The 24,832-nt window shown below is 47.2% G+C and overlaps 2 protein-coding genes across 3 annotated transcripts in view; one reads left to right on the forward strand and one right to left on the reverse strand.

Moving 5' to 3' along the window:
- The window catches only part of LOC132216081 (oocyte zinc finger protein XlCOF6-like), a 128,737-nt gene extending 125,098 nt beyond the window's left edge, over positions 1-3,639 (reverse strand). For both annotated transcript variants that reach the window (XM_059665141.1, XM_059665140.1), the window contains exons 1-2: positions 3,374-3,639; positions 2,385-2,511 (exon numbers count right to left, since the gene is read on the reverse strand). In XM_059665141.1, the coding sequence (XP_059521124.1) occupies positions 2,385-2,511; positions 3,374-3,550 (304 nt within the window). In that variant the 5' untranslated portion in view covers positions 3,551-3,639. The remainder of the gene's footprint in view (positions 1-2,384; positions 2,512-3,373) is intronic.
- A 7,549-nt stretch (positions 3,640-11,188) lies between these two features.
- LOC132216552 (translationally-controlled tumor protein) lies at positions 11,189-11,928 on the forward strand. Its single transcript, XM_059665825.1, has one exon. It carries the CDS (start codon positions 11,261-11,263, stop codon positions 11,777-11,779), a length of 519 nt encoding a protein of 172 aa, XP_059521808.1. The 5' UTR covers positions 11,189-11,260; the 3' UTR covers positions 11,780-11,928.
- The last annotated feature ends 12,904 nt before the right edge of the window (positions 11,929-24,832 follow it).

Below are 24,832 nucleotides of genomic sequence, written 5' to 3' on the forward strand. Positions count from 1 at the left end.
GGGATGTGCAGGAGGCAGCTGATCGATGTTTCTAACTGTCTATTTCTCTCCCTTCCTCTCTGTAAAAAATCAATAAAAATATATTTAAAAAATAATAATAAAAATAAATACTTTATTGCCAAGCACTGGTAACAAGCATCTGAGCTTGCTGGAAAAACGGTTGCATTAGACTGCTGAATGCACTGTTTCCAAAATTATGGACTTCGTAGAAAAGTAGGCCTGGGAGAGGAATATCTGAGAAGCACAATTAAGCACATGCAAATATATGTGTTCTGTATGTAATAAGCATCCTATCCTATATAATAATAGAGAAACATGGTAATTAACCGTAGCTCCGACATGCTTCCCATTGACTAATCAGCGAGATATGCAAATTAACTGCCAACCAAGATGGCGGCCGGCAGCCAGACAGCTTGAAGCGAACAGGAGGCTTGCTTGCTTCAGTGATGGAGGAAGCCAATGTTCCTCGCCTGCCGCTGCCGGCCTATGAGCTTTCAGTTTAAGAAACATTGTTGCGATTATAGAAGCTAAAAAAAAACCCCGGAAACCTGCTTTCAGCCAGCCGGGCCTCAGAGCTGGAGTTGAAACGGTGTTTCAATTATAGAACCCAAACAAACCATATACCCTGCTTTTAGCAGCCGAGGTCTCAGAGCTGGAGCCAAGCCTCAGAGAGAAAGCCAGCTCTCCGTTCCAGTGACAGCTGTACAAGGTAAATAAATCCAAGAATAAAAAAAGAAAAAAGAAAAAAAGAAGAGGTTTGGAGCTTCAGTCGCCCGCCAGCCTGAAAATGGCTCTCAGCCCCTCACCCAGACTGGCCAGACACCCCAGTGGGGACCCCCACCCTGAAGGGGGTGTGACCAGCGGCAAACAGCCATCATCCCCTCATCCAGGCTGCCCAGGCACCCAAGTGGGACCCCCACCCTGATCCAAGACACCCTTCAGGGCAAACCAGCCGGCCCCACCCATGCACCAGGCCTCTATCCTATATAGTAAAAGGGTAATATGCCTCCCAACACCGGAATCAGCAGAGCCACGAGGCCTCCTGGCCCCTGGAGCAGCGTGACAGGGGGCAGAGCCCAAACCCCCAGATCGTCCTGCGGCTCTGCGTGTGACAGGGGGCGGGGCAAAAATCTCCCTATCCGCCCTGCTCTGTTTGTGACAGGAGAAGAAGCCCAACCCCCTGATCGGCCCTGCTCTGTTCCTGATAGGGGATAGGGGGGAGCTCCCCAACCCCCTGATCAGTCCTGCTCTGTGGGTGACAGGGGGCGGCACCCCAACCCCCCTGATGGGCCCTGCTCTGTGCGTGACAGGGGGCGGTGCCCCAACCCCCTGATAGGCCCCACTCTGTGTGTGACTGGGAGTGGCGCGGCAACCTCCCCATTGACCCTGCCTTGAGTGTGACAGGGTGCGGCGCCCCAACACTCCAATCGGCCCTGCACTGAGCCTGACCAGGGGCTGCACCTAGGGATTGGGCCTGACCTCTGACATCCGGGAGCAGGCCTAAGCCAGCATGTCATTATCTCCCGAGGGGTCCCAGACTGTAAGAGGGCACAAATGGGGCTGAGGGACACCCCCCCCCAGTGCACAAATTTTTTGTGCACTGGACATCTAGTATATATATAAAAGCCTAAGCAACTGCCCAACCATTCAACCGATAGGTATGATGCGCACTGACAACCAGGGAGCAGACACTCAAAGCACATGCATGGAAACATGGAACAGACTGATGAATGTCAGAGGGAAGAAGGGGGAGGGGAGAGCTGTTAGAGATTAACCAATGATCTTATATGCATATTGAGGCCCAATGCACAGATTCGTGCACTGGTGGGGTCCCTCGGTCTGGCCAGCGGGGATCGGGCCAAAATCAGCAGTCCAACAACCCCCAATGGGTCCTGGAATTGCGGATTGCTAGACGGCTCAGGACAGCCCAACTGCCCTCACCAGTGCATGAATGCATCCACCAGGCTTCTAGTTAATACATAAAATATACAAGATAATCAAAAGAATCTTTAACCAAAAAATACAGTTAATAAGCAGAATAAGATGTACAGACAATTCTTCAGAAAAAAAATATATATATGACCAATAGGAATATAGATAATTCTTTTCTTAGTAAGCAAGGTAGAATCCCTTAGGCTTCCTGCAACACTACCAACCACAAGTCCTTCCCTGTGAATTTAGAACAGTAACAGCGGGAGTATTGGAACTTCAGGAATAGAAAGAGCAGTGGAAACAGACCAACCCTCCCCAGGACAGCAACTACCTAAGAAACTGGAAAAACAAGCAGTACCAAGTCTACATGGGAGGACAGAGCACACCCTGGAGGATGGGGCCTGGAAAATGGCAAAGCCAAGTCAAGGTCACTGTGAGAATGAGGGTCTTACCCAGCGAGGATATAAGTTCAAAGTTGTCCAGCATCACATTCAGGTACAGCTGTCTCTGACCCTCATCAAGGAGGCTCCATTCCTTCCTGGAGAAGTACAGGGCAATGTCCTCAAAGGTCACGCCAACCTGTGAAAATTAAGACAACTGAAACCAGGGCTGCCTTTCTGAGAACCTGCCATCCTACTCCTTACACATCTTCCCCACCCTCAATGTCCTCCAGGGCACGTGGTTAATGTGGACAGGAGGCCCTAATGCCAGTGCAGGCTGCTCTATTATCACCTTCCCATTACTCAGTGGCCCTCAGTAGAGCAGCTGGGTTGGGTGGGAAGGATTGGGGGAGGGGAAGGTAGAGGGCAATGCCATTTAAGGTCTGGGCGATGCCTGCAGGGCCCCAGCCTTCCTCCCAAGCAACACCACTGCAGTCTCCTAGATCCTGCCGCCAAGACAAAGCCAGGCGTGGGTTTATGCTTCACCTTTGAGTCCCCACACCAGGTCCGGGACCATCAGCTCACACTTCCTCCAGATGTGCACACCACTGGATAATGTTTATCCCCTTCCCATGTTCAGACCCCAGGTTCACTCCCTCAGCTCCCCCCCCCCCCCTTCCAGCTCCAATGCCACTGGATCTCGCTGGACTCACCCATGAACTTGGCATATGGCGTGTAGACAGCCGGATCCAGGACCACCCCAGGCCCCGGATGGACCCCACAGCCGGGAAAGCCCGAATGAGTCTGTGCCGTCCTCCCCGCAGCCTCTAATCTTCCCGTCAATACTCACAGCCACATCCTCAGGGACCTGCAGATGCAAGTCACCCCCGTCCTCTCTGCCCTGCACTTGCTGTGTCCTCAGAAGCCACAACACTCCTCTCTCCCCTCCACCTTCCTCACGGTCCTCCACGCGGGACTGAGCTGCAGGACGGGACAGGCGCCCTCCCCTGGCTGTGGTGTCTGTGTGAGGAGGCGGTGAGGGCCCGGGGGACTCAACTCACCTCAGCCCGTCTCCTCAGCGGGGGCGCCGCCATTGCCCTCTGTGGGCTGAGCGGGGCGGGAGTAGAAGCCGCTGCAGGAATGGCGGTCCCTGTCCCGGCCCTGGCGTGGGTCCGGGTGGTGACTCCGAGCTTCAATCCCACGTGGGAGCTGTGAGCACCACTGGAGGCTCCCACCATTGGCTGTGAGGCGGGGAGCACCACTCTCAGGCCTTCTCCGTGGGTCTACCGACTAGGGAAACCTGACCGCTGGAGACAAAAACTTGAGGACAAAAATCCCGCCACAAGGATTCCTGCTCCCGCCCTACAGAAGCGGCTAAACGGAAATGCCTTTTCTGAGCCTCCATTGGCCCAGCCTGGTGGCATTCCTTGCATGGACTTCTGGGTAATGTAGTTTATCCGTTCAAAAGCCAAGATCTCCTATTTCTCAGTTGACTCCAGGACTGGATTTAGGATCAAATAGTCCAAGAACACACCAAGTACACTAAGTGTCCCGTAGCGCCATCAGTGGAGGTGATGTCTGGGACCACTTTGTTTCTCGTGCACATGCGTGGCTGGTTTTGCATATCTTTCTTCAGGACCTGCTCTTTCAGAATGGCAGGCATTGTTTCTTCAGTCATGACCTTTGTCATGTGTCTCCATCAGGTCAAATGTAGCTTTCAGAGGTTGCTCAAGTCTCACTGGGTCTATCCTGCCTCCATGGAATCCATTATACAAAGCTAATGTCAAAAAACAGACAATCATACTGAGGAGGAAACTGGTCTTGCAAGGCGTGTTGGGCCATAAAAACTGTGAACAATGCATTGCCTGGGGGTTGGGTTGCAGTGGGGAGGGGAAGGTCTTTATCTCTGGCCACAGAACAGATCATTGACACCTGGGGGCCTTCCTGTAAACCCAGGAAAGAGGGTGGAACCATATCTGCAAGACAATGACCCCAGGGTATAGAAAGGGAAGACTCCCTGTGTTATTTCACTATGGTTTAAATTACTCCCAGAGGTCTCCACTGTAATTAAAACAGTGTCCCTCCACTTCTTTAAAGCATCAGTTGAGGAGAAAATTCTATGACTGGTCTATTTCCCTCCGACCCATTATTCACATCCTCCTTAACAGAATGCCCCCATTGCTGTGTCCCTTTTTTTGGTCTTCTAGAAGTAGTTAAGCTTCAGGTCAATAAAGCCTTGGGTTCTAAATGTGGAGCAGATATTTGTAAGGACAAGAGAAGGTCTTTCATTTTCTTTGCTGTGGCCTTTCACAATTTATGAGAAGCACTTGCTAATTAAACCCTGTACATAAAAGGACTCACCTCTTTTGAAGTTATGTTTGGCAGGCCTCCACCTCTTCTTCCCCACCTAAGGGAGGAAGAAATTGCCTTTCTACCTGTCCAGAACTCTGTGGTCTATAAACACAATGTAATTTCCAAGTTACTCTCAGGGCCTTAACTATGGATTGTGTAACTTTGGCGATAAACGCTGGACCATTGCCGGACCCTATGTATAGTGGTAGGCCAAACCGGGGGACAATTTCAGTGAGGAGTTTCCTAACTACTACCTGTGCTGTCTCTGCCTTGGTTGGGTATGCCTCAGGCCATCCAGAGAAGGTATCAACAAAAACCAGCAGGTACTTATATCCTCCTAGTCCTCCTGGTATCTCAGTGAAGTCCACTTCCCAGTGTTCTCCGGGGTTCTGACCTCGGAATCGCTGCCCCAGCACGGCCACAAGAGGGGGCCCTTGGTTCACCTGAGCACATACTTGGCACCTTCTGGCCAAGTCTTGGGATATTTTCTGGAGCCCTGGGATGTAAAATTCTCTTCCCAGTAGTTCTGATAGCTTCGTTCCCCCAAGGTGGGTGCTTTGGTGGGTCTGGGAAGCAATGGTCTGCCCCAGGGCTTCTGGTACTACAGGCCTCCCATCTGGCAGAATTAGCCATCCAGCCTCTCCTTCCCGGGCCCTTAGTTTCTCAGCTAGCCTCTGCTCCTCCAGTAGATAAGTAGGCTTCTCTGGGAGCCTTCGTGCTGGCAGGGCTACCAGAACCTCTAGGGGCCCTACTGGTCTTTTAGCCACTTCCTTGGAGGTTTGGTCTGCAAATCGATTTCCCTGTGCTTCGGGACTATTTCCCTTCTGGTGCCCGCGGCCATGAATTACCGCCACTTCCTTTGGCCCCCAGATAACTGCCAGGAGGTTAAGTATTTCAGAAGCGTTTTTAATGTCCTTTCCTCCTGATGTCAGGAGACCTCTTTCCTGATATAGGGCCCCATGCACATGTACTGTGGCAAAAGCATACCGACTGTCTGTGAAAATGTTCACTCTTTTTCCTTTTCCCCACCGGAGGGCCTGAGTGAGTGCTATTAGTTCTGCCTTTTGGGCTGAGGTGCCTCGTCCTAAGGCCTGTGCCCAGAGAATCTCCTTTTGTGTCACCACTGCCGCCCCCGCATACCGGGTACCTCCTTCTAGGGAGCTGCTCCCATCCTTGTAGAGGGTCTCATCCAGATTCTGCAGGGGCTGATCCACGAGGTCCTCTTGGAGGGAAGTGAGGGCAGTCAATGTCTCCTCGCAGTCATGCAAAGGGGCCTCTGCCTGCTCGTCAGGGTGGAGTGTGGCTGGGTTCAAGGCAGCTGTTTTCAGGAAGCTGACTCCTGGTGGGTCTAGCAGCAACACCTGGTACTGGGTAATGCGGGCGTTGGACATCCATCTCTCCGGGGGGGGGGGGGCTCCTTATTAAGGTATCAACTGTATGTGGGGCAACTACTTGGAGATTTTGGCCAAAGGTTAGCTTTGAGGCTTCCTTTACCCGTAGGGCAGTGACTGCAATGGCTCTCAAGCAGTTGGGCCATCCCGAGGCCACTGGGTCAAGTCTCTTAGAGAGATAAGCTATAGGGCGTTTCCATGGTCCTAGGGGTTGCATGAGGACCCCTTTCACCACTCCTTTGTTCTCAGCTACATATAGCTGGAAGGGTTTGGTTAGGTCTGGCAGGGTGAGTGCTGGGGCGCTTACCAGGGCTTCTTTCAGTCTCTTATAAGCCTCTTCTTCCTTTTCTGTCCAGACCAGGGTGGCTTCCTTTCCCCCCATTGCAGAGTATAATGGCCTTGCAATCTCTGCAAAACCTAGTATCCATAGCCTGCAATAACCCACTGCCCCGAGGAACTCCCGGACTTGCCTTTTGGTGGTAGGCCTGGGGATTGACAAGATGGCCTTTATTCTGCTACTGGATAAAGTTCGCCTACTCCCTTCTATGTTGTAACCCAAATATGCAAATAAGTGCATAGCTGAGCCTTTTTGGCTGAGACCCGATACCCCAAATAATCTAGAGTGGTCAGCAACTCTCGAGTGGCCTGTCTACAGTCCTGTTCCTCCTCCGTGGCCAGTAGGAGGTTGTCTACATATTGGAGCAGAGTCACCCGTGGATGGTCCTGACGGAACTCCCGGAGGTCTTGGTTTAGGGCCTCATCGAACAGAGTGGGTGAGTTCTTAAACCCTTGTGGCAACCTAGTCCAAGTTAACTGTCCAGACTCTCCCTCTGTCGGGTCCACCCACTCAAAGGCCAAGATAGGTTGACTCTGCTTTGCCAGGGGTAGGGAGAAAAAGGCATCCTTTAGGTCTAAAACAGTATAGAACCGGTGTTCTGGCTTGAGGAGGCTGAGAAGAGTGTAAGGGTTCGGAACCGTGGGATGGATAGTCTTTTTTTTTTTTTTTAAATATATTTTATTGATTTTTTACAGAGAGGAAGGGAGACAGAGAATTAGAAACATCGATGGGAGAGAAACATCGATCAGCTGCCTCCTGCACATCTCCTACTGGGGATGTGCCCGCAACCCAGATACATGCCCTTGACTGGAATCGAACCTGGGACCTTTCAGTCCGCAGGCCGACGCTCTATCCACCGAGCCAAACCGGTTTCTGCAGGATAGATAGTCTTAACCCTCTTGTTTACTTCCCTTAAGTCCTGTACCAGCCTGAAATCCTCAGTCCTTGGTTTCTGTACTGGCAAGAGGGGAGTGTTCCCAGCAGCTTGGCAAGGAATCAAGATTCCAACCTCTTTCAGCCTCTTAGTGTGCTTGGCGGATTCCCACTCTCGCCTTCTGGCTTATTGGATATTGCCGGACTCTGACTGGGGTGGCACTGCTGGTCAGCTGGACTACAATTGGAGGCCGGTGTTTAGCTAGCCCTGGCAGATTGTCCTCCGCCAAAACTCCCGGGATAGCCTGCCTTAATTGTTGGAGATAGGCATCTGCTGAGATTTCCCCAGGCTCCTCCTCATGTAGTAAATATTCCTCCTGTAAGGGCAATGTCAGGAGATATATCCCCGCAGTCCCTGGGTCTTGTAACTTGACCTCTGGCCCTGGCCCTTCAAAAGAGATTGTGGCCCGTAATTTACTCAGTAAGTCCCGGCCTAGCAAAGGGTACGGGCACTCTGGCATTACTAGAAACGAGTGAGTCACTGAGCCGTTTCCTAGGTCACTGGTCTGACCTTTAGTCCATGGATAGGATTATACTTTTCCAGTTGCCCCTTTGATGGGGATTTTGGCCTTAGAGACCGGACCCACTGGCTGTTGCAGGACAGAGAAGGTGGCTCCTGTGTCCACAAGGAAGTCCACCTTTTGGCCCCCCACTGTCAGAGTTATCCTGGGCTCTTGGGGGCCAGCTGAGCCCTGACAACCCTAATCCACCTCCTCCACCAGCACGGGATTCGGCTCCCCCGCACGTTCAGGGCACTCCCTTCTCCAGTGTCCTTCCTTTTTGCAAAGTGCACACTGGTTTTTCCCAAGCCGGGGTTGGACTTCTTTTTTCCCGGAGGGCTTTCTTTGGCCTTTATTGTTTTTCCGGCCCCTTGGGCCTTTTCCCTCGTTTAATGCCAGGAGGACCTTGGCCATCTGGGGGTTTAAACCTGCCGTCGGGTCCTCCCAATTGTTAAAAACCTTCTGGGCCACCTCAACCAACTCAGAGATTGATTTCCCCTCAAAGCCTTCTAACTTCTGTAATTTTTTTCTAATATCTGGGGCCGACTGGGAAACAAATGCAACAATGACAGCCCTCCGATTTTCCGGGGCATCTGGGTCAAGGGGGGTATACACCCGATAGGCCTCGCATAGCCTCTCAAGGAAAGCTGCCGGGCTCTCATTAGGCCCCTGGACTATCTCTGTCACCTTAGAGAGGTTTGTGGGTCTCCGAGCAGCAGCTCAGATGGCCCCCAATAGAGTCTGGCGATACCGATCGAGAGCCTCCTTTCCCCTCTCACTATTGGGATCCCAGTTAGGTCACCTGGAGGGAAACACAGCCTCTATCTGTCTTGGTCAGAGGTAGGCTGCCCATCCGGACCCAGCACAAATCTCCTCCCCTCCGCCTTGACTCTCTCCCTCTCCTCTGAAGTGAAAAGAGTTTGCATCAACTGTTGACAATCATCCCAGGTAGGTTGACGGGTAAAAAACACAGACTCTAAAAGAGAGATCAACCCCTGTGGGTTCTGGGAGAAAGAAGGATTCTGGTTCTTCCAATTATATAGGTCAGTGGTAGAAAAGGGGATATAAACCATGAAAGGCTGCCCGTCTGGACCTAAATCTAGAGGGCCTGCTTGCCTTAATGGCAACATGGGAGCTGCAGGACTGGTGGATGCCGCAGTGTCCCGCAGCTTCTCCCCCTCTCCTTCTCTCTCTCCATACGCTGTCCCTTGCCTCGTGTGAGAGGGGAGAACGGAGCCGGGCCCTGGACTGGGGTTTCCGGAGGAAAGGAAACTGGTTGTGGAGAAGGCAGGGGCTTCAGACCAGGGTCATTTGCCACCGTGGGACCGGTGGGGGGAGGAGCATATGGGGGAGGCCTGACCCTGGGGAGTGCCTCCTCACCCGTATCTTGCAGAACAGGGGGAGTTTTGCCCTTCTTGGCTGAGGCCAAGAGGACTGTCTGTCTCTGTCCCAATTTCTTTTCTTTATTCTGACAACTCTGTAACCACCTTGGTTTTTCAGTCAAAATATCGACCCACACTTGAATATATCGAATTTGGTCGGGGTGACCCGGCCGGCCGTAGACAACATGGTGAACCCCATAAGCAGTGGTTAAATCATAAGTCCCTACGTCCGGCCATCCACCTGGAAAGTAGGCCACTCCCTTTCACAGAATTTCTGCAAATCAAAAGTATTAACATCATGACCATATCCTTCAGCTCGCTTCTTGAAGTCCTAAAAATTGTTCAAAAAACATTGCAGCGGGATGCACACAGAAGCAGACGATGACAACCCTTGACCCATTTTGACAAACACCAAGACAACAAATATCAGACAGACAAACCCTGTGCAGCCTACAGCCGCATGAACCAGGGACCCCGGCCACCGCCGTGGCCACGGGTCAGGACCAGGAGTACCACTGCATCCAGCCCTCCGTATAGGTCCTTCCGTGGGACATACCAAATCCAGTTTAACGACCGGTCCTCTCCTCTCTTGAGAGTCCAGGTGGCTTGGTTTCCAAAGTGAAAGTTTTGGGTGGACTGGAGGCCTCCTTGGTAGTCATTTTTCACAGGTGTGGGGTATCTCGCTGAGTGCCTGGCGACAAATGGGGGAGAGCCTCCTGCCTTGAATAGGGGGTCCCTCTCCTCCCTGCTGGGGGAGAGCCTCCAGCTCTAAATAAGGAGTCCCTCTCCTCCCTGCCGGATATCTCGCTGGGGCCTCCAAATGTTATGGGTTGGCTCAGCGAGATAGACCACCGACTCAGAATTTAAATTTAAGAGCCTTTATTAAGCTGGCCAGCTGACCACAGCCCGTACCTTCCCCCTCTGGGAAATTTCACAGCATGTGGCAGAGAGCAAGTGTGCAGTATGATTTTTATAGCAAAATTACACAGTGTTAGAAAAAAAGAAAAAAACAACTACAAAGCACTTCATTAGAAGTTCATAAAAAGTTCATGAGAACGGAGGGGAGGTAAACAGAGTCACACCTGGCTGGAGCGTATCATAACACATTGTTTTTCTAAGACAATCTAGCAATTTTTCTGCCATGGTCTCTGACCCTGACACAATCCTTCTACACAATCCCTCTCCATACGTCAGTCCCCCCTCCCAGCACATTTAGTTTCTCATGTTTCCTTTTCTCCTCTTAGCACATTCTGTAACATTTTGTAACCCTTTCCATGGCTCAGTCCCACACCTTGTAACAGAACTTCCATCCAAACTCACTGGAATGCTCACTGGGTCACAAAAGCCACATCTCTGGCCTAAAGACATCCTTTGGTTTCCTCTTAGTTTTGATGCCAGAGCACCAATGGCTCTGATGGGAACATCAAAGTGGATTCAAGAAGCCCCAAAAGCTTTGATTATAATCAATGACAATGACTGCTGCACAGAAGATAATCAAGCCTGGAGTCCCTCAGATCTGTATACACACCTCTCATGTATTCTTTTCCTCAAAAAAATTTCTGGGTGCAGGTTCAGATAAAGACCATTCCTTCTAATGGAATTAGGTCAGTATTTCTGCAGTGAAGGAGTTCCCCTCACTGCGATGGTCCTCCAACCAGTGCCCATCACCCTGGAATTGAAGGCATTAGGGCACATGGCCCTCTGCAACACCAGGGAAAAGAATCCCTTTAAATGTCTTATCATCTTTTGAAAATAAAAAGAAAATTCACACTCCAACCTTAAGACATACTTAAGGTTGTCACAGCTACACCCTCTTTGGAGTGATCTCTGTGTCTCAAAGCATTCATCTTCACATGAGGACTAGAGAGTCCAGTTTTTCCTGGAAAATTATGGGCCGCTACGCAATTTTGGCAAAAACTGCTGAGTTAATTCCTGGTGCATAGTCTTCCCCCCATGGCAAAAATGTTTGAGACCCCATAAAAGTTTTTCACATCGCGCGCCGAGCTCCGTGCTCCTGCTCAGGCAGCGCCTCCGTCTCCTTCCAGCCGCCATCATGATCATCTACCGGGACCTCATCAGCCATGATGAGATGTTCTCCGATATCTACAAGATCCGGGAGATCGCGGACGGGCTGTGCCTGGAGGTAGAGGGGAAGATGGTCAGTAGGACAGAGGGTAACATTGATGACTCGCTTATTGGTGGAAATGCCTCCGCTGAAGGCCCTGAGGGCGAAGGTACCGAAAGCACAGTAGTCACTGGTGTTGACATTGTCATGAACCATCACTTGCAGGAAACCAGCTTCACAAAAGAAGCCTACAAGAAGTACATCAAAGATTACATGAAATCAATCAAAGGGAAGCTTGAAGAACAGAGACCAGAAAGAGTAAAGCCTTTCATGACAGGGGCTGCAGAACAAATCAAGCACATCCTTGCCAATTTCAAAAACTACCAGTTCTTTATTGGTGAAAACATGAATCCAGATGGCATGGTTGCTCTGCTGGACTACCGTGAGGATGGTGTGACCCCATATATGATTTTCTTTAAGGATGGTTTAGAAATGGAAAAATGTTAACAAATTGGGCAGTTTGGCTCCATCACCTGTCATCGTAACTGGCTGCTGCTTTTCATCCACACACCAAGACTAGGACAAATGGGACTGATGTTATCTTGAGCTCTTCATTTATTTTGACCTTGATTCATTTGGAGTGGAGGCATTGTTTTTAAGAAAAAAAAGATGTCATGTAGGTTGTCTAAAAATAAAATGCATTTAAATTCAAAAAAAAAAAAAAAAAAAAAAGTTTTTCACATCATTATGCTTGGAGAGACCAGATCTTCTTATAAACTATCCCATAGAATCAGTAGAACACCCAACATTAAAGAAGTCCTAGGAAAAAGCCTTCATTATTTTGTAAAGAAAGAGACTTGAACTAGCAGTCCTCCCATTGATGCCTTTGGCACTCAATAGATAAACTCATCATTAGCATGTAGGGAAAGTGTGTCCCTCAAAATGGCATTTCTTCTGCAACATTATGTACTGGAGCCAACAGTAATCAGTCCTATGTGGCAACTCATGACAGGGAAACAAGTAAGAACTAAGGACTCAGGCATTGCTAATTTTCTTCAACAAATTAGACAACAGAGTTGGCTTCCCTGGGCCCATCAGGATTATGATTGATGTCATCTTTACGGACCTTGTAGGTGGATCCGGGGAAATACCTTCAGCAACAGAAATATGCAGTGACATAGATCTGGTAGGCCATCTCTGTATGTTAGAAAGTGCAACATAGATATATATACTTACAACATAAAAATAAACCTACAGAACACCAGAAATAGTTACAGGAACATTACATAAAGTAGGTGATTAAATGTATGAGATATAATTAAGACTAATGAGACTTCACTTATTTTCTTATACAATTGTTAAACCCTATCTAAGAAATTACATTTCCTACACATCTAAGAACCTTTTCACATTTGGACTTTTTTGTGCAAAGCTAAGGTACAAATCAGACTGAGAGATATTTCACATTAATTACACTCAGAACTGCTTTCTCCAGTGTGAGCTCTCTGATGATATTAAAGACGGCTTCTAGTTGTAAAGGTTTTCCCACATTCATTCATTTATAAGGCTCTTCTACAGTGTGAACTCTCTGATGACGACAAAGGGCACTACTCCGGATAAAAGATTTCCCACATTCCTTGTATTGATAAGGCTTTTCTCCTGTATGAACTCTTTTTTTTTTTAAATTAAAAATATATTTTATTGATTTTTTACAGAGAGGAAGGGAGAGGATTAGAGAGTTAGAAACATCGATGAGAGAGAAACATCAATCAGCTGCATCCTGCACACTCCCTACTGGGTATGTGCCCGCAACCAAGGTACATGCTCATGACCAGAATCGAACCTGGGACCCTTGAGTCCGCAGGCCGATGCTCTATCCACTGAGCCAAACCGGTCAGGGCTGTATGAACTCTTTGATGATATTGGAGACCATTGCGACCTGCAAAAGATTTTCCACATTCACGGCATTTATAACGCTTTTCTCATGTATGAACTGTCTGATGATTTTGTAGAGCACTGGTTTTTATGAAAGTTTTTCCACATTCACTGCATTTATAAGGCTTTTCTCCTGTGTGAATTCTCTGATGACTTTGAAGGTAGGCCCTAGTGGTAAAAGATTTCCCCCTTTCACTGCATTTATAAGGCTTTCTCCTGTGTGAACTCTCTAATGAATATGAAGGTTGGTCATAGTGGTAAAACATTTCCTACATTCACTGCATTTATAAGGTTTTTCTCCTGTGTGAACTCTCTGATGAATGTGAAGGTGGAACCTAGTGGAATAAGATTTCCGACATTCACAGCATTTATAAGGCTTTTCTCCAGTGTGAACTCTCTGATGACTGTAAAGGTGAGACATAGTGGTAAAGGATTTGCCACATTCACTGCAGTGATAAGGTCTTTCTCAATTGTGCACTGTCTGATGACGACAAAGTTTAGTGCTTCAGGTGTAAGCTTTCCCACATTCACTACATAAATAAGGCTTTTCTCTAATGTGATTCTCTGATGACAATGAATGTTACTGCTACTAGTAAAAGATTTCCCACACTCATTGTACTCATAAGGCCTTTCTGCTGTGAGAACTCTCTGATCATAATGGAGGACACTGCTATAGGTAAAAGATTTTCCACATTCACTGTGTTCATAAGGCCTTTCTTCAATGTGGAAAGCTTCATGATCACCTAGGCTGTTACTACTACGAAAAGCTTTCCCATATTCACTGCACTGATAAGGCCTTTCTCCAGTGTGACCTCGCTATAGATAACAAAAGCTAGAAAATTTGGTAAAATATTTCCCACATTCAGAGTACACAAAACATTGCCTTCCAACATCGAAATCCTTTTCCTGAATAAACGTGTGGGTGCAAGTAATGTCTTTCTCACATTGTTTTCTGGTGTAAAAATTTTTTGTCCTTTGAAATGTCATCCCATGTGTCAAAATAGCATTTGGACTGTCCCTGGTCTGAGTAGCCTTCAGGTGGAGATGTCCTGACCCAGTAAGGACACCCTGCCCAACCTCCTCACATGTAAACGATTCTGGGACACATTGAAATTGCAGCTGTTTGCAAGTGAGATCCTGTCCACACCTCTAAGGAAAGTCTTCTCTCTCACATGCTGTTGGTGAAATTTTACACTTAAGTAAAACTGCTTTGCACATGCCCTACACTTCAATAGTATCTGTCCGTGTTGTGTTCCCTGCCCCTCCATCACGTTGAAAATGTTTCCCCAAGACTAGCCCACAACTCTCACAGGGGTGGCTCTTCTGGGAAGGCATGGCTAACTTGGGATTCCTTGTGTGGGACACTACTACAAAAAAGTTCCCTTCAGCCGCTGCCACCACATTCTTTGCTCCACAGCAGCAACCTGAACAAAAGGAAACACCGATGAAGTACATGTTGGTCATATGAAAACAGTATATCTTCACCACAAATGTTTATCTGTCATGACTAGGCATGATACCGTAGAAAGATTTTAACAACCAGAGGAAATTGCTGTTATACATATTGTGGCCCCAAAAGTCAGTTGATGATGAAAAGCAAAACAAGAGAGGGACAGAAGCACAGGATGGGGCACAAAGAAGAGAGGAAGGCTCTACTCATTGTTCCTTCACAAACGGCTTCCAATAAGACCTTACATGCTAGCCATGTGAGTCTGTGTAGAATAATTGAAAGCTGCTCAAAGACATAAAAATTAATTGTATTAGAGCACATGATGTTCAACGTCAATATAATAACATGTATGCACTTCAAGGTGCTGCAGGCATGGACCAACGTTAGCTTCAGGTAAAGAGAGACATTTGAAAGAGGCAGAGGTGCAAAGTCCAGAGAGGTGAAGGTTATCGGTGGGCTTGTAATCCGAATAGATAGGATCACCATTAGAACTGAGTAGTTGGCAAAATATCAACAATAAGCACAAACAAGCATAACTGGGTGAGGAATGGGCAGCTGTAAGAAAACACTGGGTTTCTAGCTATAAATGTAACAAAGGCCAGCAGAGAAATCCTCCCCAAAGACTCTTCTCCAAGGCAAGAATGCCCGCGGGTCCACTGTGTTATTAATAAGGTCCTGTTTCACCCTAACCCGTTTGGCTCAGTAGACAGAGCGTGGGCCTGCAGATTGAAGGGTCCCAGGTTCCATTCTGGTCAAGGGCATGTACCTTGGTTGTAGGCACATTCCCAGAAGGGCGTATGGAGGAGGCAGCTGTTTCTCTCTCGTCGATGTTTCTAACGCTCTTTCCCTGTCCCATCCTCTTTGTAATAAAATCAATAAAATACATTTAAAAATCAATAAAGTCATTTTTCTTCTGTGATGCACAAATGATTCTCCCCCTTAAATCCAATTTGAGCCATTGCATGTGATAAATGATGCTAATCTTCAAAGAAAAACAAAAAAGTTGGATGGTCAACACTGTGGTAGACAACAAAAGACAAATGAGATCACACACAAAAGACTTATGAGAGCCCTAGCCAGCATGGCTCATTGTATGGAGTGTCTGCCTGTGGACTCAAGGGTCCTAGGTTCGATTCCAGCCAGGAGCATGTGCCTGGGTTGCGGGCTTCATCCCCAGGAGGGGGTGTGCAGGAGGCAGCCGATCAATGATTCGCTCTCATCATTGATTTTTCTATCTCTCTCTCCCTCTACCTTCCTCTCTGAAATGAATAAAAATATATAAAAATATATTTTTTAATTTTATTGTTTTATTGCTTAAAGTATTACATAGACTATTACATATGTCCCCTTTTGTTCCCGCCCTTGACAATCCCCTGGCCTCCCCTAACCCCCAGTGTACCTTGGTTGAGGGTACATCCCCTGTGGGGAGTGTGCAGCAGGCAGCTGATAGATGTTTCTCTCTAATCGATGTTCCTAACTCTCTATCTCTCTCCCTTCTTCTCTTTAAATAATCAATAAAATATTTTTTTTTAAAAGGGAATTAATTAGCAAACTGGCCACCTGTTGATTCCGTGAGGAAAGGGGCTACCTCCTGCCTCCTGTTAGGGTCCAGGGTGCAGGAGAATGGGGTTCCTGGCTGGCAGGCCACTTACAGCAAGCTATCCAACAGCAGATTCTGTGAGGAATGGGGCTCCCTGCTTTCTACTGTCAGGGTCTGGTTTGAAGGTCAGCCATGCCCCCTGGTGAGCCAGGCCCAGAGTTCTCCCATGCCATGGCCTTCGCCTCAACAACGCAGCACTGACTGCTGCTGGGTGCTCCTGGTGCTCTGAGGGTGGGTTCTTCCCTCAGGCCACAGGGGAAACAGGTGGGGAGGGTGCATTCCTTGGGAAAACGACTCAGGATTCAGTGGGTCCATGCTCTGAAGGCGGGTTCCTGGCTCAAACCCCGCACTCACTGGATATAGCTCCAGGAAACAGCTCCGGGGAGGGTGCTGCTGATGCCAAGAAACCCCTGCAAGACAAACTTCCTTCGCCTTGGTCGAGCTTCTGGCTTGATGTTATACCCAAACAGCTCTGACAAACAGCTCGGGGAGGGCACAGCCCTTGGCAGAGCAACCCAGGATTCAGTGGGTTCAGGCTCCGAGGGCAGGTTCCTGCCTCAAACCTTGCCCTCAACAGAAAAAGCTCTGGGTGACAGTTGGGGGGGAGGGCGTTGCTGTTGCCAAGACAACCACTGCAGGACTGACTTCCTTCTGCTTGGTCAGGATTCTGATGTTGTGATAAACACCACCCATGGTTTTTATATAAGTAGATGATGGTTTCAGTTTCACGCACATGTCAAGATTTATAAAACAGTATATTTGCCACATATAATTTACTCATTACAGCTGTTATAAAATGGCTCAAGATAAAAGAAATTAACATTCACCTATTTTGTAACAGCAAGTTTTTCAACTCTATATTCAATCCACATTCTTATTCCCTCTGGGCAAGTCTCATTTCATTGACAGTAAATGCAACAAACAACGAAGTACTTTCACCCAAACCAGTGGTCGGCAAACTCATTAGTCAACAGAGCCAAATATCAACAGTACTTCTTCAAAACAGACTCGCCCAGGCCGAAAACCGACTTTACCTCGCGCGCCACGAAGTTTCAACTGCACTGTACGTGCACACCCGCACGTGGTATTTTGTGGAAGAGCCACACTCAAGGGGCCAAAGAGCCACATGTGGCTCGCAAGCCGCAGTTTGCCAACTACGGACCCAAGCCAACAAGAATGTTGGCTGGGTCACAAAAGCCACAGCCCTGGATCCAGGACACCCTTTGTTTTCCATTTAGTTTTGCTACCAGAGCACCAATGGCTTTGATGGGAATATCTGAGAAGCTACAGGAAGACACAAAACATCTTGATTATAATCAAGGACAATGACAGCTCCACAGAAGATAAACATACCCAGATGTCCCTCAGATCTGTGTACACACGGGTCCTATAGTCTTTCAATCAAAAAAATTTCTTGTTGCAGGTTTAGATGAAGACATTTCCATCTACTGGGCTGCAGTCTTGTCCAACAGGAATTAGGTTAGTGTTTCTGCAGTGAAACGGTTTCCGCTCACTGTAATGGTCCTGAAACCAGTGCCCATCACCCATGCAATAGTAGGCATTATGGCACATGGCCCTCTGCAAGACCTGGACAGGAGGTTCCCTTCAAATGTCTTAGCATTCCTTGAAAACAAGAAAAACATTCAAGCTGCTAGAAAACATATTTGAGGTTGTCACAGCTACATGCTCTTTGGAGGGATCTCTCTGTTTCAATGCATCCAGCTTCACATGAGGACTAAAGAGACTACAGTGTTTCCTGGGAAATTATGGGCAGCAATGTATTTGGCAAAAACTGCTGAGCTAATTTCTGCACCATAGTCTTCCCCCAAGGGCAAAAATGTTTGAGACCTCAGATAAGTTTTTCATGTCATCATGCTTGGAGAGCCCTTATCTCCTTAGAAACTAACCCATAGAGTCAACTGAATGCCCAACATTAAAGAAGTCTTAGGGAAAAACCTTCATTATTTTGCAAAGAAAGAGCCGTGAGCCTGGCAATTCTTTCATTGGTTACTTAGGCACTCAATAACTTCATCAATGGCATCAAGGGAAAGCTTGTCCCTGAAAATGGCAGGTCCTCTGCAAGATTATGTTTACTGGGGGCGAACAGTAACCAGTCCTACGTGCCACTCATGACAGACACAAGTAACACTGAGGACCCAGATATTCCTAATTTACTTCAACAAATTAGACAACAGCATTAGCTTCCCTGGGCCCATGAGGATGGTGATTGAGGCCATCTGTAGGGGTCTTTATAATTGGTTCAGGTGAAATAACTTCAGCAACATAAATATGCAATGACATAGACCTGGCAAGACAGCTCTGTATGTTAAACAGTCTAACATAGATACATATAGTTACAACATACAAACAAGAAAACAGCACAGCAAAAATAGTTGCAGGTATGTTACACAATGTAGGTGATTAAATGTATGAGATAAAATTCAGAGCAATGAGACTTCACATATTTTCTTATACAATTGTTCAGTCGTAACAAAGAAACTACATTTTCAACACATCGTAGAAATTTTTCACATTCGGACTCTTTTGTGCAAAGCAAATTTACAAATTAAGCAGAGAGATATCTCACATTAATTACACTCATTATGACTTTCTCATGTATGAACTCTCTGATGACAATTAAGGTGAGAGTTAGTTGTAAAAGATTGTCCACATTCACTGCATTTATAAGCATTTTCTCCTGTATGAACTGTCTGATGATGGTGAAGGTTGGTGCTACTGGTATAAAATTTCCCAGTTAATGCATTTATAAGGCTTTTCGCCTGTAAGAACTTAGATGATATTGGAGACCATTGCGACCTGCAAAAGATTTCCCACATTCACTGCATTGATAAGACTTTTTTCCTGTGTGAACACTGATGATGATGAAGGTCAATGCTCCAGGTAAAAGATTTCCCACATTCACTGCATTTATAAAGCTTTCCTCCAGTGTGAACTCTCTGATGTCTGTGAAGGTGGGCGTTAGAGGTAAAAAATTTCCCACATTCAGAGCATTTATAAAGCTTTTCTCCTGTGTGAAGTCTCTGATGAGTGCGAAGGTAGGACTTACTGGTAAAAGATTTCCCACATTCACCGCAATTATAAGGCTCTTCTCCAGTGTGAACTCTCTGGTGATATTGTAGTGTGCCCCAAGCAGTAAAAGATTTCCCACATTCACTGCATTTATAAGGCTTTTCTCCAGTGTGAACTCTCTGATGACTGTGAAGGTAGGCCTTACTGGTAAAAGATTTTCCACATTCACTGCACTGATAAGGCCTTTCTCCAGTGTGAACTCTCTGGTGACAATGAAGTTCCGATCTAGTGATAAAAGACTTCCCACATTCACTGCAATGATAAGGTCTCTCTCCAGTGTGCACTCTCTGATGACCACAAAGTTGGGTACTACTGGTGTAAGCTTTCCCACATTCACTACATTTATAAGGCTTTTCTCCAGTGTGAACTCTCTGATGATATTGCAGACCCGTGGTACTTTTATTTTTATTTTTTTATTATTATTATTTTTTAAATATATTTTATTGATTTTTTACAGAGAGGAAGGGAGAGAGATAGAGAGCCAGAAACATCGATGAGAGAGAAACATCAACCAGCTGCCTCCTGCACATCCCCCACTGGGGATGTGCCCGCAACCCAGGTACATGCCCTTGACCAGAATCGAACCCGGGACCCCTCAGTCTGCAGGCCGACGCTCTATCCACTGAGCCAAACCGGTTTCAGCAGGTACTTTTAAAAGTTTTTCCACATTCACTGCACTGATAAGGCTTTTCACCAGTGTGAACTCTCTGATGTCTACGAAGATGGGCATTAGTGGACATATGGAGGGCTGAGAGACAGATGAAAACATGCCTAAAGTCACTAATTATCTGAGAGATGCAAATCAAAACGACAATGAGATATCATCTCACACCTGTCAGGATGGCTATCTCAACTAACGGAAAAAAGACAAGTCCTGGTGAGAAAGTGGCCATAAGGAATCCTTGTGCACGACTGATGGGAATGCAGACTGGTGCAGACACTGTGCAAAATAGTACAGTTTCCACAAAATTTATAAATGGAATTCCCATTTGACCCAGTAATCACACTTCTAGCAATATATCCCAAGAAATCAAAAACACCAATCAGAAAGGACATATGCACCCTATGTGAAGAGCAGCACAATTTCCCATACCTAAGATTTGGAAATACCCTAAGTGCCCATCAGTAGATGAGTGGATTAAAAAACTGTGGAACATCAACACAGTGAAATACTACGCTGCTGTAAAAAGAAGAAACTCTTATCATTTGAAACAGAATGGATGGTCCTGGAGAGTATTATTCTAAGCAAAATAAGCCAGTTGGAGAAAGATAAATATCACATCATCTCACTCATTTGTGTTCAATGGGGGAAAGAAGACACACATGTAATACAATATGTAATACTTTAAACATTAAAGAATTTTTAAAAAGAAATATAGTGATGATATCCATAGTACGCAATGCATTCTATAGATTATTGCAATGCTGAGGATAATTTTTATGGTATTTTACAAAGAAATGAAAAGAGAATCTTGAGATGTATGGAACTAAAAATCTCAAATAGCAAAAACAAATGAGGAAGAACAAAGCTGGTGGCATCATACTTTCTGACTAGAATTTATTTCAAAGAGAAAGCAAGCAAACTGTGTTGCTGCAAAAACCCAGGCACATATATCAGCAGAACAGAAGAGAAAACACAGAAATAAAGCCAGGCACATCCTTTCAAGTAATCTTTGTCAAAGCTGCAAGAAACAGAAGAAGGGAAAGATAGTTTCTTCAATGAATGGTGCTGCTAAAAATCAATAGTCACATGTAAAATAACTACACTGGACACCACTGATAAAATTTAAGTCAACCTGCAGGACACAATTAAATATCAGTAATAAAACTGAAAACTGCTCAGGAAAACTTAGACAAAAAGTTTTGGAGATTTGTTTTAGACAGGAGTTTCTGAATGTACAACAACTGTCAGACAAAATAGAAAAAAAAAAAACAGTCCAGATTGGAAGAAATAAAAAAAATAAAAAAGCTTCTTCACAGCACAACAGCAATAAACAAAATGAAATGAAAGGAAGTCTAGAGAATGGAAGGAAATACTCCCAAGTCATATGAGGGAATCGCTTGGAGGGATTGTGGATTTTGTTCTGATCAGCACAATAAAGAGAATATTGCAATATAGACAGAAATTCACAAAGATAGTTGGGGTGCCCAGGGAATAATAAAGGTATGTTAACACTATACTGCAGGCTAATAATGCAATGATTGTGTCTCAAAAGCCAACTTGAGACAACTTCATTAAAAGTACTTTATTGCTAAGCACTAGTAACAAGCAACTGAGCTAGCTAGAAAAATGGTTGTACTAGACTGCTGAATGCACTGTTTCCAAAATTATGGACTTCACTGAAAAGCAGGCCTGGGAGAGCAGTATCTGAGAATCACAATTAAGCACATGCAAATATATGTGTTTTGCATGTAACAAGTGTAATCGATCGAACAACCGGTCGACCGGTAGGTATGTCGCAAACTGACTACAAGGGGGCAGACGCTCAAAGCACAGGCATGGAAACATGGAACAGACTTATGACTGTCAGAGGGAAATGGGAAGAGGGGAGAACAGGAAGAGATTAACCAAAGATCTTTTATGCAGAGTGGAGGCCCAGTCCACACATTTGTGCACTGGTGGGGTCCCTCGGCCTGGCCTGCTGGGATCGGGCCAAAATCAGCAGTCCAACATCCCCCAAGGGGTCCCGGATTGCGAGAGGGCGCAGGACAGGCAAAGCGACCCCACCAGTTTACGAATCCATTCATCAGGGCTCCAGTTAATATATAAAATATACAAGGTAATCAAAAGAATCTTTAACCAAAAAATACAGTTAATAAATAGGATAAGAATGTACAGACAATTCTTGGGAAAATATATATACATGACCAATGGGAATATAGAAAATGCTTTCCTCACTGATCAAGGTGGAATCCCTTAGGCTTCCTGTAACACTACCAACCACAAGTCCTTTCCTGTGCATTTAGAAGAGCAGGGAGCATTGGGACTTCAGGAATAGAAGGGAGCAGTGGAAACAGACCAACCCTCCTCAGGACAGGAACTACACAGGAAACTAGAAAATCAAGCAGTACCACAGTCTACATGGGAGGACACAGCACACCCTGAGGAATGGGGCCTGGGAAGTGGCAAAGCCAAGTCCAGGTCTTTTTTTTTTTTTTTTCCAATATATTTTATTGATTTTTTACAGAGAGGAAGGGAGAGAGATAGAGAGTTAGAAACATCGATGGGAGAGAAACATCGATCAGCCGCCTCCTGCACATCTCCCACTGGGGATGTGCCCACAATCCAGGTACATGCCCCTGAACGGAATCGAACCTGGGACCTTTCAGTCCGGAGGCTGATGCTCTATCCACTGAGCCAAACCGGTTTCGGCCAAGTCCAGGTCTTTGGTGAGAGTGAGGGTCTTACCCAGAGAGGATATAAGTTCAAAGTTCTTCAGCATCACATTCAGGTACAGGAGGCTCCATTCCTCCCTGGAGAAGTACAGGGCAATGTCCTCAAAGGTCACGCCAACCTGTCAGAATGGAGACAATTAAAACCAGCGCTGTCTCTCTGAGAACCAGTAATCCTACTCCTTACACACCTTCCCGCCCACCTCAACCTCCTCCAGGGCCCCTGGTTACTGTGGACACCAGGCCCTAATGCCAGTGCAGGCTGCTCTCTCATCACAGTCCCATTACTCACTGCATGGCCCTCAGCAGAGCAGCCTGATTGGGTCGGAAAGTTTGGAGGAAGGGAAGAGAGCAAGCAATGCCATTTAAGGTCTGGGCGATGCCTGCAGGGCCCCAGCCTTCCTGCCAAGCAACACCACTGCAGTCTCCCAGATCCTGCCTCCAAGACAAAGCCAAGCGTGCGTTTATGCTTCACCTTTAAGTCCCCACACTAGGTCCCGAGGACCATCCGCTCACACTTCCTCCAGATGTGCTCACCACTGGGTAATTTTCATCCCCTTCCCATCTCAGACCCAGGTTCACTCCCTCAGCTCTGCCCCCTTCCCGCTCCAATGCCACTGGATCTCGCTGGACTCACCCATGAACTTGGCATATGGCGTGTAGAGAGCTTGGAGTCCAGCCGGATCCAGGACCACCCCAGGCCCCTGATGGACCCACAGCCGGGAAAGCCCCGAATGAGGCTGTGCCGTCCTCCCTGCAGCCTCTGCTCTTTCCGTCAATACTCAGAGCCACATCCTCAGGGACCTTCCGATGCAAGTCACCCCCGTCCTCTCTGCCCTGCACTTGCTGTGTCCTCAGAAGACACAACCCTCCTCTCCCCTCCACCTTCCTCACGGTCCTCCACGCGGGACTGAGCTGCAGGACGGGACAGGCGCCCTTCCCAGGCTGTGGTGTCTGTGTGAGGAGGCGGTGAGGGCCCGGGGGACTCGACTCACCTCAGCCCGTCTCCTCAGCGGGGGCGCCGCCATTGCCCTCTGTGCGCTGAGCCGGGCGGGAGTAGAAGCCGCTGCAGGAATGGCTGTCCCTGTCCCGGCCCTGGCGTGGGTTCGGGTGGCGACTCCGAGCTTCAATCCCACGTGGGAGCTGTGAGCACCACTGGAGGCTCCGACCATGGGCTGTGAGGCGGGGAGCACCACTCTCCAGCCTTCGCCTCCCGACTGTGGACTAGGAAAACTTCACCGCCTGAGACAAAAACCGAAAACACAAAATCTCCTCGAGAGGATTACCGGTCCCGCCCTACAGAAGCAGCAAACCGGAAATGCCTTTTTTGAGCTTCCATTGGTTCAGCCTGGAGGCATTTCTTGCATAGACTTCTGGGTAATGTAGTTTTGCTGCTCCAAGGCCAGGATCCCTTATCTTCGCAGCTGCATCCAGGAATGGATTTAGGGGTAAATAACGGAAAAACACACCAAGTATATTAAGTATCCTCGAGCGCCTTGAGGGGTGGTTTCCGGGGCCAGTTTGTTTCTCGTGCACATAACTGCCTCCCTTTAGGGGCTGGTTTTGCATATCTTTCTTTCTTTTTCTTTAAATATATTTTATTGAGTTTTTACAGATAAGAAGGGAGAGGGATAAAGAGTCAGAAACATCGATGAGAGAGATCGATCAGCTGCCTTCTGCACACTCCCTACTGGGGATGTGCCCGCAACCAAGGTACACGCCCTTGACCGGAATCGAACCTGGGACCTTTCAGTCCTCAGGCCAAGGCTTTAACCACTGAGCCAAACCGGTTTGGCTGCATATCTTTCTTAAGGACCTGTTTATCTCTCAATTTGTTTATGTGATGTATCACATTTATCACTATGCAGATATTGTATCATCTTTGCATTCCTGGGATAAATCCTACTTGGTCGTGGTGTATGATCTTTCTGATGTACTACTGAAACCAATTTGCCACGTCCAGGTCACTGGTGACAGTGATGGTCTTACCCAGGGAGGACAGAAGTTCAAAATTCTCCAGCATCACGTTCAGGTACAGCTGTCTCTGACCCTCATCAAGGAGGCTCCATTCCATTCTGGGGAAGTACTGGGC

This window comes from Myotis daubentonii, chromosome 15 (assembly GCF_963259705.1).
Source record: "Myotis daubentonii chromosome 15, mMyoDau2.1, whole genome shotgun sequence".
Taxonomy (NCBI): domain Eukaryota; kingdom Metazoa; phylum Chordata; class Mammalia; order Chiroptera; family Vespertilionidae; genus Myotis; species Myotis daubentonii.

Coding starts and splice junctions, on each gene's coding strand:
- LOC132216552 (XM_059665825.1), top strand. CDS start 11,261: ATGATCATCTACCGGGACCTCATCAGCCATGATGAGATGTTCTCCGAT.